Genomic DNA, 13,311 nt, shown 5'->3' with positions numbered 1-13,311 from the left:
GTAAAACTACAGAAAACGATTTTACAAAACAGTTTTAAATACCACCAAAATTATTATGGCCAATATGGCCATAGTGCATCGACAATACCTAGGCTAGGTCTAAAAACTGTTAGAATATGTACGTACAGTATTTTATTATGGAATCTAAAAGTTCGTTTCCCAGAGCAAACGCACAAGTTTCCCTTAAAAATACCCGATAACTGACAGGCAAAAATAAAACGAAATACTTACTTATGTAGTTCCTTTTTTCAATTAAGTATGTATTTATTGATATAAATAAACACATAGGTACCAATGTTATTTCGAGAATTTCCGTAGAATAACTGGGTATTTGATAGAAGGATAGTTCTTATAGTACCAATTGCAAGCTTCGTGCTGGAATGGACGACCAACCCTGTATATAAAAAAATATCAGTGAACCTCGTGAAAAGGAATATGGATATCAGATTAGATGAGGTCAACGCCACCGTAGGTAAAATGTTCGAGCTTTAAAACTAAAGGTAATTCTAATAATGATACAGTCAAGAATCTGATGAATGTTTGTTTCGGCTTATCAACATCAAATGATAATATAATTGATAAGTATATCCCATACTCATCCATGGATTTCCGGATTTCTTCTGGGGTCAAAGTAGCCGAGACATCTGGGTAGTTCCGCCACCTTTTCTGCCCAGGGTCCTTAGCCCATGCGAGTTGAAAGGGGATCAGACCAGGATCCTTCTTGTTGCTGCAGTCACGGCAGTAGGCCTTGAGAGCAACCTGTTGGTCGTTTGTAAGAAGTTATTATGATCGAAATTTGGAACGTAGGTGCATTTTGTGAGCTACTACTCAGTTTAGATTTTTTTTTTCCAATTTTTTTAAAATTATCTTACTAAAAACAACAACAACAAATTCTTAAAAAAAATTAGTCTTATAATTGACGGGGGCAAAAGTGCCAGTGCTAGTGATTAATTAAAAATCGACTAAACTTATCGACATCGTAAAAAACAATTTTATCCATCATTATCAAAATGACTAATGGCTAAGTTTGAATACATTTAATTGTGTGCAAACCTCTTTCATTTATACTTATCACAAGTATAAACAACCGATATTGCCTCGCAAGAAAAAAGATCGTTCATTTTCATGGAAAACTGACCATTCAGATATAGAAGATAGTGTAGTGTGGAGTATGTTCCCCTCTCAGGTTACTTACTATTTAAGCATGTAACCAACTTTTTTAAGTAGTATTACAATAAACATCATACAGACAACAACGTGTGTTTCCGTTACTCATCTCCCACATCACATGGCGACCTTGCCAAGGTTTTAGTCCTTTATTTTCGAACAAAAAAAACAGTATTATTGTAAATTCTTTTTTTTCCATTAATTGGGGAGATGTAGTGTGGCGTATGTTCCCCTCTCACGTTACTTACTATATAAGCATGTAACCAAGTTATTTAAGTAGTATTACAATAAACATCACACAGACAACAACGTGTTTCCGTTACTCATCTCCCACATCACAATAGAGATACGACTTAATTTTGCAAGAAATGTAAAATTCATATGTCACGAAAAAAGTTTTCCGTACAAAGGCATTTAAGAAGCAAAAGGTATAACAGCGTCGCCAAAAACCAAAACGTATTTAACCTGGACTTGCAAAAAATTATTTTAGCTTGCAATATACCATGGACCCAGGTGGGAAATCCCATTTTCATCAATTTCATATCTGATTGCATATTCGGGAAATATGGCTCAGAAACATATATTCCCAGCGAATCACTTTTGAGAAAAACGACCTTAGACATCGCTTTTAAGGGGACGATGAAATAGATTAAGACAAAACTAGGCAATTCCAGAATTTATGTGAGCGTAGACGAAAGTACTGATGACAATGGACGTCAGATTGGGAATGTAATGGTTGGAGCACTATTAGAAAATGAAATGGGTACCCCACACATAATTTCTAACGTTTGTCTAGAAGAAGTAAATAATGTTACTATAACAAATCTTATTCAAAAGGCCCTGGAGACGTTGTGGGAAGTGACCACAACAGACATGATAAAGTTTTGTTACTTCTTACGGATGGCGTAGCCTACATGCTGAAGGCTGGTAAAAATTTGAAAAGGGTTTTTCCGAATTTAGTACACGTCACGTGTTTGGCACATGGAATAAATAGGGTGGCTGAACAAGTACCATTATTGTTTCCGGCTGTAAATAATTTGATTGCTTACACAAAAAAGGTATGAAAAATGCCGTCACATGCTCTTATGCCCAATAAGGTGAAATATTGAATGTAGTGATTTTTTATTTTGGTATTTTTTATTGCATTAAGTAACGTGCGTTAAGATTGTGGCATTTAGTAGTTTACCTACGTGTGTATGAATGGATGTAGTGCAGGGGTGCTTAGGCTGGGGTCCGCAGGGCAAAGTAACGAAAGAGACTGCCATTTGACCCTAAAGGGGAAACTAGTTTTACCTATTGGAATGAAGTAAACGTATTTCCTCAAAGATGCTTGCATCAAATGATATTTCGTACCTACATGAGTTCCGAGAAATAAACACATACCAGGGCTTAAACACACGACTTTCGTCTCGAAAGTCCGCCGTTTTAACGCTCGGCTACAAATGCTTGGAAATATTAAATATTTAAGATTTTTCTGGTTTACCTTTTTTTCACTTGGGGATTGTTTTAGAGCGTCACAGCCATGGGTTCGGCGGTACCTGACGCAGTCCAAATCGTACTGGTACGAACGCGGGAACACGTCCTGGTGAACTGTCGTATACATTATCATGTTATTCATGTGTGTACCGAGTTATTCAGGACATGCTTTACTTTGAGTAGGAATAATAATATCATTTACCCCAATAGACTAAGCTATACGAAAGTACTGTTAGCAATATAGTATTTACAAATCTTATAAATAATTATCATTCAGACAATATAGGGCTCGATCAACTTTTTTATGTCATCTCGTGTCCCAACAAAATTAAAAATCATATCTTTCAAAACTATGCATTTTTTAATCGTAACTTTCTTAATCGCCGATTCGCCGACCATTTCGTCCGGGGTACAGAAAAGAAATAGTATGTATTAATTGTCGGTCCACTGACTTACCGTTGATATTCCGAGGGTATTTTAATCGTCTATATTAGAAGCTGAATAGATCTATCCTGGGTCTTATACATATGTTATAGCAACTCAGTTTATTAAAATTCTTTTGTGGGTACAAAAAAAGGGTTATTTTTCCGTTTTCCTGAGTCACTTTTCTGATGACTCAATACACATTTTCGGTGACTCAGGAGACGGTTTTTGCATACATTTTGATTATTCACTTCTTTAAATTGCAATGATTGATTTTGTAATAGAAAATAATATGAAATTGTTGATATATCCCTTGAAATGGAATTGAAATTTAATTTCTTGTTTTCTGCCTTGATATTTTGCGATAATAATTTGATATGCTGCAGTGCACTCCCAACGTTAATAAAGACGTAACTGTTAGAAAAAGCTTTGGCCCACTCACTCTGAGCTTACAACGATGAATCACTTATCATATTCTATTAGAATTTTAGTAGAGGCTCCTAATAACTGAAAATATCTCTTGACAAACTAAATTTGTCTTCCAGAAAACTACGATGTCCCTAAAAATTTTACGTACATTTCACATTTTCCTGAAGGAAAGGAATAATTAAATTGGATTTTTATAATTTTTTTATGATTGTTTGATTGCATTGACATAGAACATGTATGAAAGCGGTTTTTAAGTAATATAGAAACTTACAGTCGATTTTTTGTATTTAGTGACCCAGAAGACCTATTCATCACTGTTAGCCACTCACGTGCTTATTTGGCAACTGTAGTTGCCAGCTGTCACCCTTATTTTATTATAATAATAGAAGTCACTGAAAAAAAATCAAGCACGTGAGTAGTTATGGAAAATCAAACATCAGGATCTCCCCATTTTTGAGTTACGAGATGCCCATTTTTGCGCGGCTCGTATTCGCTTACAAAGATTTAATTTTTTATTTTATTTTTTATTACGAAAAGGTAAGCATTTGACCACAATCTCACCTGATGGAAAGTACCGATGTAGTCTAGGATGGAACATGCTTACCTAAAAGATGTCTATTCACTCTCGATTTAAAAAGGTCCAAGTTATAGTGGACTGGGAATAGATTTGCAGGAAGTGAATTCCACTCCTTAGCCGTTCGCATGATAAAGCTGGATGCGTAGCGTTTAGTGCGAATCAGTGGTAAAGTAACGACGTAATTATAGTTCTAGTTTCTCAATGACATAACAAAATTGATCGGCCCATAGTTATTAGTTAGGTAGTTACCCAATATCTTAAATACAAATATTAGACGTATACGGGTGATTTATGAGACGTGAGCAGGACTAAGCCTACACAATAAGTAAATGTTAATGAATCGTTCACCATCATATTTAAGTAAAACAATCACGCTGTTTTTCTGTTATTTCACTTTTTGTTAAGGACAAATTTGATTATCTACAAGCATGGACACCCTACAACGCTTAATTAACAAAGATAGAACCTCTTTAACCGTTATGACAGCACTTTGATTATGAAGAAAACAAAATGTCACACTCGAGTGAGATACGATTATTTAAAAGTAACCAGACAATTTGTCACTTGTTATGGATAAAACAAAGAGGGTAACCATAAATGTCGTAAATAAATTAAAACTTTTTTTTAAACAGTAAAAAATAAATTAACACATTCGCGCGAGCACCGTCATTTGACGTCAAAAATTGACCAATGTATCGAGACACAACGTCTAAACACGTCTTTACAACAATGCATTTTAAGGGTACAACGTTTGTAAACGTCGGCTGGCCTTACTTTACTCCTATAGCTACGTCATTGCGCCACAACACGGCTCAATTTTAAATCCCTAGCGCCACGCTAAGTCGATATTTTTTTATTTTCTGTAGGGCTCACTCACACATATGCAAGTGTTCCCACACACACACACAACGTCAATGGACGCCGTCCGTTCCTATACGCGCGGTACATTCGGTTCGCCTGCGCACGCGAAAAGGGTAACGCGCATGCGGTTATGTAGCGGCCGAGATTTTATATTCGCAACGGCCGTTCTGTGTCAATGTAAGTACATTTTTTATCGATTTTGAGTGTAAGATTGTAATCAAAAGTTATGTTACGGGCAGCAAGTGTTATCTTCTACGTATATCAAAGTAATTTAATCGTCTTATACGTAGATGGATAAGACAAACCACAAGAAATTTCTGCAGGTGTTTGAATGATCTTCGTCACGGTAGTCATCAGCAGACCCATATGAGGACGATGGAGAGTTTTGGTCTGATAAGGACTACGATCCAGTCGATGAGCAACATAACAGTAGCGATAGTTCCATAAGTGCTTTTGCTGAAACAGTACAACCACTGAGACACAATTCAAGCGTAGATATGGATACTGCTGATACGATCTCAATAGATTCGATTGGGCACACTTGAGACATCGCCACTTCCCGACCCTGTGGCTATGGAGGACAATCCTCATGCCTCGCCGCAACCCGGTCCTGAAATAGAGGCTAACGCCGTCCAGCACGCGACGCTGTCTCCTAATCCTCTGGAAATGGAGGACAACTTAACACCGCACGCTTCGCCGTCTCCAGTAGCGATAAACGCTAATGTCCATCAGCGATGCCAACTCCAGACCCCGTGAAGTTGGAGAGAGACCCATCACCGCACGAATTACAACCTCTGATTTAGTTGAGATGCATGCTCCGCCCTCTCCCGATCACCCGAACGCCGCACTCCCTCAAGTTCGCGAGCATATAGAGGGCAATTTGTCGCCGAACGCCTCACCAGCTCCTGATCTCTAGGAAATAGAGAGGCGTCTATCATCGACCCTCTCACCACCTCCCAGTCCCGCGGAGATAGAGATTAACCCGTCCTCTATCGCATCGCTTCCTCTTAATCTTGAAGGAATAAATGGTTATATTTCATCTTATGGACCGCCAACTCCTGAGCGCGTGGAGATAGAAGAAAACCCAACACCGCTTCCTAATGTCATGGGCAATGAGGGCAACTCACCAGGCACGTCAACGCTTCCTGATTCCAGGGGAGTAAGGAGTGATCCATGACCTGATGAACCTTCTACTCCTCCGTTATCAACATATGTCTCTCGCAACCGTACTCTAAGCAATCCTTCAACAAGTAGATGAGGCCCAAGGTGCAGGACTCCTCCTAGAGATGATGTTTGGGAAAAAACAACTGCCAAATTACCTACTTTTGATTTCGACACTATTTCTGCAAACCAAACGCTTCAGTTAAAGACGTTTTTGATAATTTATTTCCTACGCACATTATTGACTTCAGTACTTCTTCATTGTAGTAGCAAGAATAAATGAAAACGGAAGAGCTCTCTGCGCTACAAACAGGCCTTCTACTAGAAACTCGCGTCGTCATAGATAAAGATACCGACTGCAAAGAAATACAGGAATTTTTGGGTTTATGTATTTTTATGGGACATATTGATGTCCCTAAAAACGAAAACTTTTTACCTACACTGTTCCCCGTTATTATCATCAGATTTTTGGGTATATCAATTACCATCACGTCTGGGCGCAGATTCGAACAAATATTGTGATGCCTGTGTGTATCTGAGTTAAACGCACCAAGAAAAGAATAAATTGTAAGGTTCAGAGATGCTATTGCTAAGAAATTCCGTGATTACTACAAGCCTACTAAAGAACCCTTTTTGGATGAATCGTTACTTTTGTTTCACAGGCGTTTATCATTTTGGCAGTATATCAAGTCTAAGAAAGCGCGTTATGGGATAAAATTCTACGAGTTGACTACTTCTGATGGTTTCATACGTAATATTTTCATGTATACAGGAAGTGATGAAGAAGTAGAAAAAGGGATAAAAGACTGAAATATTGTCATGCGACTGATGTTTGTATGTGGCAAAAAGTGTTATTGGACATTGATTTACTATAATAAATATTAAAAATAACACAAGAGTATAATGTTGATTATTTCCTTTTTTTCCTACGAATATTTAGATGTTTGCAGAGGGCTACAGTTGTCAAATGTCTTCGTTATAATTGCCGTATAATAACGTTTGTTGAATGTACTTTTGAAACATGAATATGATGGGCAGGAACGTACATAAACGTCTAAGTCATAAGACGTTGTAACCCTGTGCAAACAAATACCTTAGTAATATGTGACGGAACGTTTTTAAACGTTAACGACGTTACACGTTGGTCACACAAATATAAACGTTGACATGCTCTTATACGACGCAACGTTTATAAACGTTAACGTCATATAACGTTGAGTACTTATATATAAACATACATCGATGGCATAAGGTGGAACGTTAATAGACGTTGACGTGATCAGACGTTGTTTCCTTGTTTATAAGCAGAAATTGGTGACATATGGCTGAACGTTTCTAGCCGTAGACGTCATTGAACGTTTGTGTCACGTTTCAAAAGATCGTTTCACAACTTAAAAGCAGTACGTATATTAACGTTGGTTTATTTTGTATGGGAAAATACTGTGCACTCCAAGTACTATTGGTGAAGTGGGGTGCTCGCGCGAAAGTGTTAACGTTAATCTCACAAATACTAGCACCTACGAAACAGTTGCTTATAACTTACTGAATAGGCAGGCTTGATCCTGCTCACGTCTCCTGAATCATCCTGTATAGTTATATACGTAATATATTAAATTTGTCTGTAACTTACCTATATACTTACTTTACTCTTTGCTCTGCATACTCAACATTGACAATGTCATTTCATGTATTTTTTCTAAAATGACATACGTGCTCAGTCACTGACTCATTATGTATCTTACCTGGTTTAACCATTTCTGTAGTCATGCCATAGTCGTAGTAGGCATCGTGGAGAGTGTAGGCGTTGGCACCTGGCTTGTCCACCCAATAAGCTTTGTCTTGCAGTACCATTTGATCCTTCACGGAATCTGGCAGCTCGTTTATCGTTGGTCTAAAGAACATTTCATACTAGAGTTTTGGGTGCTGCTCTTACGTGAGTGTAGGAGAGTTAAAGTGGACACGAAACGAATACTTAGTAGCTACAAATAAAGCACAATATACGTAATAGGACTAATAGGGATGATGGAATGATGACACATGTTGATTGACATACCATACATAATCTAGTATAATAGGTAGAAATTATAAAGTGGAAATTGAAAAATATACGGTGTGTGACGAACATCATTGTTGGGCAAAAATCAATTCGAATAAAAGTAAGAATAAAAGCCGAAATTTTATTCTTATTCCAACACACAATGGAATAAGAATAAATCCATCCCTTTTTATTTTAAAATAACATGAAATTGAATAAATCATGCAATGTTTATTTTAAATGAAGAATAAAAGACGGAATAATTATTCCAGAAATAGAGTTATTCTAAATAATGTTTTAGTGGAATAACATGTTATTTAGAATTAGAATGAAGTTTGAAGTTGTCGTTAGGTCAATCTTGCGAGTCGATTTACTACCACTTCCTGACGTTCGATTTCTGATGGACTGTGCAATATTATGGTGCCATGAAGCTGGTCTGATGATGGAGCTAGAAGGTGGGCAAAGGAACTCCTAAAGTAAACAAAATAAAGACACCGTGTTTCGGCTCATTCGACGTGTCTTGGCAAACACTTTGATGTTTTATGGTTTTACTGAACACCTATGGCTGGCGGTTCTTCAAAAGATCTTTTAGCATGTTATTTTGCCGTTTAATAATATGAAGACATTTTAAATAACAGGTATTTAAAAAGACCATGTTATAACTTAGTAATAAAAGTTCGGTAGCAACAAGGACACTAAAAGCACCGAAGTTCATTTAGAAACATGAAATATATCCAGTCATCATAACTTAAACAAATGTATTTTGCAGCAGCGGCGGCTCCATACAACTCGATTCCCATGGGTTTTACTAAAAATTTGCGTCCGTCCGTAATCCATCCAAACTATACCTACCTACTTTCATACATGAATTACTTACATACCAGCTTCATCGGCTTTATTAAGAAAAATTCTCACGTTACAATTCTTATTCATAGAATATAATTTCAAATAAAAAATGATGATTTTTTTATTTGAATAAGAATAATTTATTTCCATTCAATTTCCTCACCGAAGAATTATTCCAGACGGAATTATTTTAAATAATTTTGACGGGAATGAAATCAACGTAATTTTATTCTTACAAATTCTTATTCCAATCATGATTTTATTCTTGAATGCCCAACATAGGTGACGAAGATGGCGCCTATGCACGTATATAGCGTTGACCAGAGTGCGTCATGAGTCTAGACTGAAGACTGCCGCCCTAGAGCCTATTTCACCAATCTCAATTAGCAGATAGCAGACTGATCAACATCACTCAGCAGTGATGTGATGAGACTTCTTATCCATGCAATAAAACATAGCGAACGTTTTAATGGTGACAGATGGTTTAGTGCTACTGACCCTTAGTAGTAAGTATTGCGTTTAGAGCGCTGAGTAAATGCGAAAGTCAAGCTATTAATCCCATTGCTGACTTCTGCATTGAAGTTGGTTGACAACAAAAACAAAAAAAAATACAAATAAATACCTCGGCGGACACAGTGTCAGCTCCCTGGTGAGCGGCTGCAAGAACTTGCCAACAGTCCGCTGCGTCAGACACGGCGGCCGGCCCGGTGTGAGGCTTTCATCGGTGAGGACCACTGGTGGCACGCGGTCATCGAGAAGGTAGCTAAAAAACAATTAATCCCGTCAAAACATAAATTCCGTTATTTCTTGCGTTCCGTTTTACTGATCAATTCGTGTGATGTGTTGTTTGATAGAACATTAAACGTACTATTATTATTTATTAACAACCGTAGACATAACCATAGTCGTCTACGAAACATTTGACAACGTATGATTTTTTTACCATGTAAGGATAGCATAAGTACTGATAAAACATGCTTCGAACTCAATAAATTATAATTAAACCGCAATAAATTTGACTACAAAATACGAGTATACGGAATATTTTATAAGATTTACAAAAACATACGTTTTATTGCAGTATAATGTTACATAACCAAGTAATGATGAATTTTGTTAGCATGGGCACTGCGCACCGTCGTATAAATGGCAGCCGGCCATCGTTATTTTTTTCATTATTGTTCCGGTTCTATTTTACTGATCAATTCGTGACGTATATGCAAGCATATTAAATGTACTCATAATATCCGGTTGTTTGAAATCTGCGCCGTGAAATTAACAACTTTAAAAATATTAAAGAAAATGTTACATTTTTACCTAAGAGGTTTGCTTAGTGACTGATAATTTGAGAAAGAGTCAATATAGTAAATATAGGGTGAAAGGTTTCAGAATAAAAATTATTTATCAAATTTCTAAAATTACCTTTAAATTTTGTTACCATACAACTATGAACATATATGCCAGGAATAATTTCGTCAAGCAAGTACAAACGGCGCGGCTGGTGCCTCGGTAGACCAGCAGCATTCTATTATTGTATGACAGTACATACATAATGTTCCCAAATGTGAGGTGCTGTTATAGAATATCGATAAGATTGGTTGTTTTGTAGAGTACACTTAGTAATTAATCAGTCTTTTTTGTTTTTCATCACTTATGTTTTCACAAATAGTTCTAGTTTCATAACTTCGTTAAATTCGAAGCTTCATGATTGCAAGACGACTACACATAAAGTACTGAAAATCTGTGTCCTGTGTCCTTATTTGACTCGCATCTACACATAAAATATTTTCGAACCCACTCCGCTGTCTTTAATTTAAAATCACCTTAAATATCTAAGGCTTGTGAGGTTCATAGTGATATTTGTAGCCGTACGTTCCAGGGTGCCAAATAAGTGACTACTAACTATTTGTGTAGGTAGTTGTATAGGTCCATAAAGCAAAATTGAAATTGAAATTTTAGATGTTTGTATCTTAATTACATGGAACGCATTTCACCTATGGTTGTGGTAAAGAAAAATGACAAAATAAGACTTTGCATAGATCCCTCAGAAATAAACAAAACTTTAAAAAGGTGGATTGCCAGAATTCATGGCTCGAAATGGTTCACACACACACACACGCATGCACGCACGCACGCACGCACGCACGCACGCACGCACGCACGCACGCACGCACGCACGCACGCACGCACGCACGCACGCACGCACGCACGCACTCACGCACGCACGCACGCACGCACGCACGCACGCACGCACGCGCGCGCGCGCACACACACACACACACACACACACACACACACACACACACACACACACACACACACACACACACACACACACACACACACACACACTTTGGACGATATTCTTGCTTAAGAATGCCCTTCGGTTTAGCATCAGCTCCAGAAGTCTTCCAGCAAGTTATGAGCTCACTTATTACATCTACATAGTCACCGGGCCGGCCGCCGCAGCCGGGCGGATGGGAACGGTGTGTCTGGCAAACCCACTTCCTGTGTAAAAAGAGGCGCTAAATTCAAATTTTGCATGGGAATCCCTTCGACCGTACATTATTTGAAATTTACCGCCTTTTCCCACTGGCTGATGGGGATGAGTTTTCCGTTTCACAAAATGTCAGAAAGTCGTTACCTAACAATATTTGGTTTCCAATTGCCAAAAATATTCAGTATTTGATTATTTACAAACTCAACAAGAAATGTCGATTGTGGAAGCATGTATACATATATTTAATTTTTGTGTATATTGGTAATAGTTAATAGAAACGGACGGAGAAACCAATTGGGGGACCCCTAACCTAAGCTATAAGAATATTAATATAAACTATTTATTTACATAATAGATATACACAGGTATTACAGTAACTGCTGCTGGTGGCATTTTCTCATTGAATCGCAATGCTGATACGTTGGACGAGGAAGTCGCCAGCTCTTCGGTCACCATTTACGTCAACCAGACGTTTGGCGATTTCTGCAAAAAACTTGTGCGCGTTGGGACCTAGAGTTTCAACGCCAAATAGTACAAAATGGTACTCTCTACGGAGCTATAGAAGTGTTTGTACTTGTTAGGGTCATATCCGGCAAACATCGGCACATTACTAGGGGGATCAGTAGGGTGACCCTTTTTTGGTTCCATGTTTTTATTCGTAAGTTTTAATATAGGTATAAATATGTATATATCGCGCACTTTTAATTTATTTTACTTTAGATTTAGGATTAAGATTATTGAACAATAATTTGACAATACATGTGACGTACAATGTCGACTTCCTTAGAAAGACATGATCCTTTATAATTGCGCATGTGTGGTCTGATGCAAAGAGCATATAATCACTACGTTCTAAGAGACGGAACTTCATACTACGTACTGAAGTGTCAAACCTGTCAAACGGTTTGGTTTGACGTCTGACCAAAGAATATAATACTCACTAGGAGCGTCTGACTAACGAGAGTTATGCCTACCAACATAATGAAAATTAGCTTATGGAAAGTAACGGCGTTTACATTCGCCGTAAACTCTCTCACGCGAATGTAAATGCGTCATAAAAATAGTGAGTTACCGAAACGATAAAAACCAACATGATAAAAAGTATTGCTGTGAAAAATCGATAATAGTGAGATCCCGAAACGATAAAAACCAAAATGACAGAAAGTAGTGCTGCGAAAAACCGAAAATAGTGACTTCCTCAACCGATAAAAATCATCCTTGTGTGAAGATTGTAATCCTAAATTATGATATTTTGTATCATAGAAAATGAAACACCAGTGAGTTAATAACAAACTTTATTAATTTCTTAAGTTGATATATACATATTTGTTATTATTGCACAATTTGAATACTGAATGTACCTATATGTATGCTGTACCTATATTTTTACACGCTGAACTGTACAAAATATATTCTGGTAAAACTTAAAAACGGATTCACTGTACTCGTTACAAAATCTCTTAATGGAAAGCTTTTATATAAAAAAAATATTAATCTTAGAATCAATATATATTTCACCACACCAGCTGGCTCTCTTGAATATTCAAAAACTGATGAGAAAGTTGCATTTTATCCACATGTGGGGCAAAGCAATCTGATGCAAATTTGGAGTTGTGTCCTTAATTCGGCTGCTAGAATTGACTTTTAAAGGATGATTTTGAATGATACAGTATTAAATGACGTTCATTTGGTTTTGGTTTGATTTTGTTTGATATTTTACAGTTATTATTTTCCTCGCGTTGGTGTGGTGAAAAATGTTGTGTTTCACTCGATGGCATAATTTGATTGACCCTCGTGCCTTGAAACCCTCGCAACGCTCAAGTTTGCAATATTTCG

General features: G+C 37.3%; 1 protein-coding gene across 1 annotated transcript; it reads right to left on the bottom strand.

The window, feature by feature from the left end:
* Positions 1-227: 227 nt before the first annotated feature.
* Positions 228-12,277, bottom strand: LOC133516100 (uncharacterized). Its single transcript, XM_061848833.1, has 6 exons — positions 12,050-12,277; positions 9,598-9,738; positions 7,837-7,985; positions 2,651-2,757; positions 596-759; positions 228-394 (listed from the first exon to the last, which is right to left on the bottom strand). The coding sequence occupies exons 1-6, from the start codon at positions 12,121-12,123 to the stop codon at positions 298-300; spliced, it is 732 nt and encodes a 243-aa protein (XP_061704817.1). The 5' UTR covers positions 12,124-12,277; the 3' UTR covers positions 228-297.
* Between the last annotated feature and the right edge of the window lie 1,034 nt (positions 12,278-13,311).

Source organism: Cydia pomonella, chromosome 1 (assembly GCF_033807575.1).
Source record: "Cydia pomonella isolate Wapato2018A chromosome 1, ilCydPomo1, whole genome shotgun sequence".
NCBI lineage: Eukaryota > Metazoa > Arthropoda > Insecta > Lepidoptera > Tortricidae > Cydia > Cydia pomonella.
The sequence above is the reverse complement of the archived record's forward strand: the minus strand, read 5'-3'. Positions and strand labels throughout refer to the sequence as shown.

Excerpts from the sequence above, each read along its gene's own strand:
- LOC133516100 (XM_061848833.1), bottom strand. The coding sequence starts at position 12,123 with ATGGAACCAAAAAAGGGTCACCCTACTGATCCCCCTAGTAATGTGCCG. Across the intron at positions 7,986-9,597 it reads CTGACACTGTGTCCGCCGAG|ACCAACGATAAACGAGCTGC; the intron begins GTATTTATTTGT and ends AATGTTCTTTAG. Across the intron at positions 2,758-7,836 it reads TACAGAAATGGTTAAACCAG|TTCACCAGGACGTGTTCCCG; the intron begins GTAAGATACATA and ends TGTATACGACAG.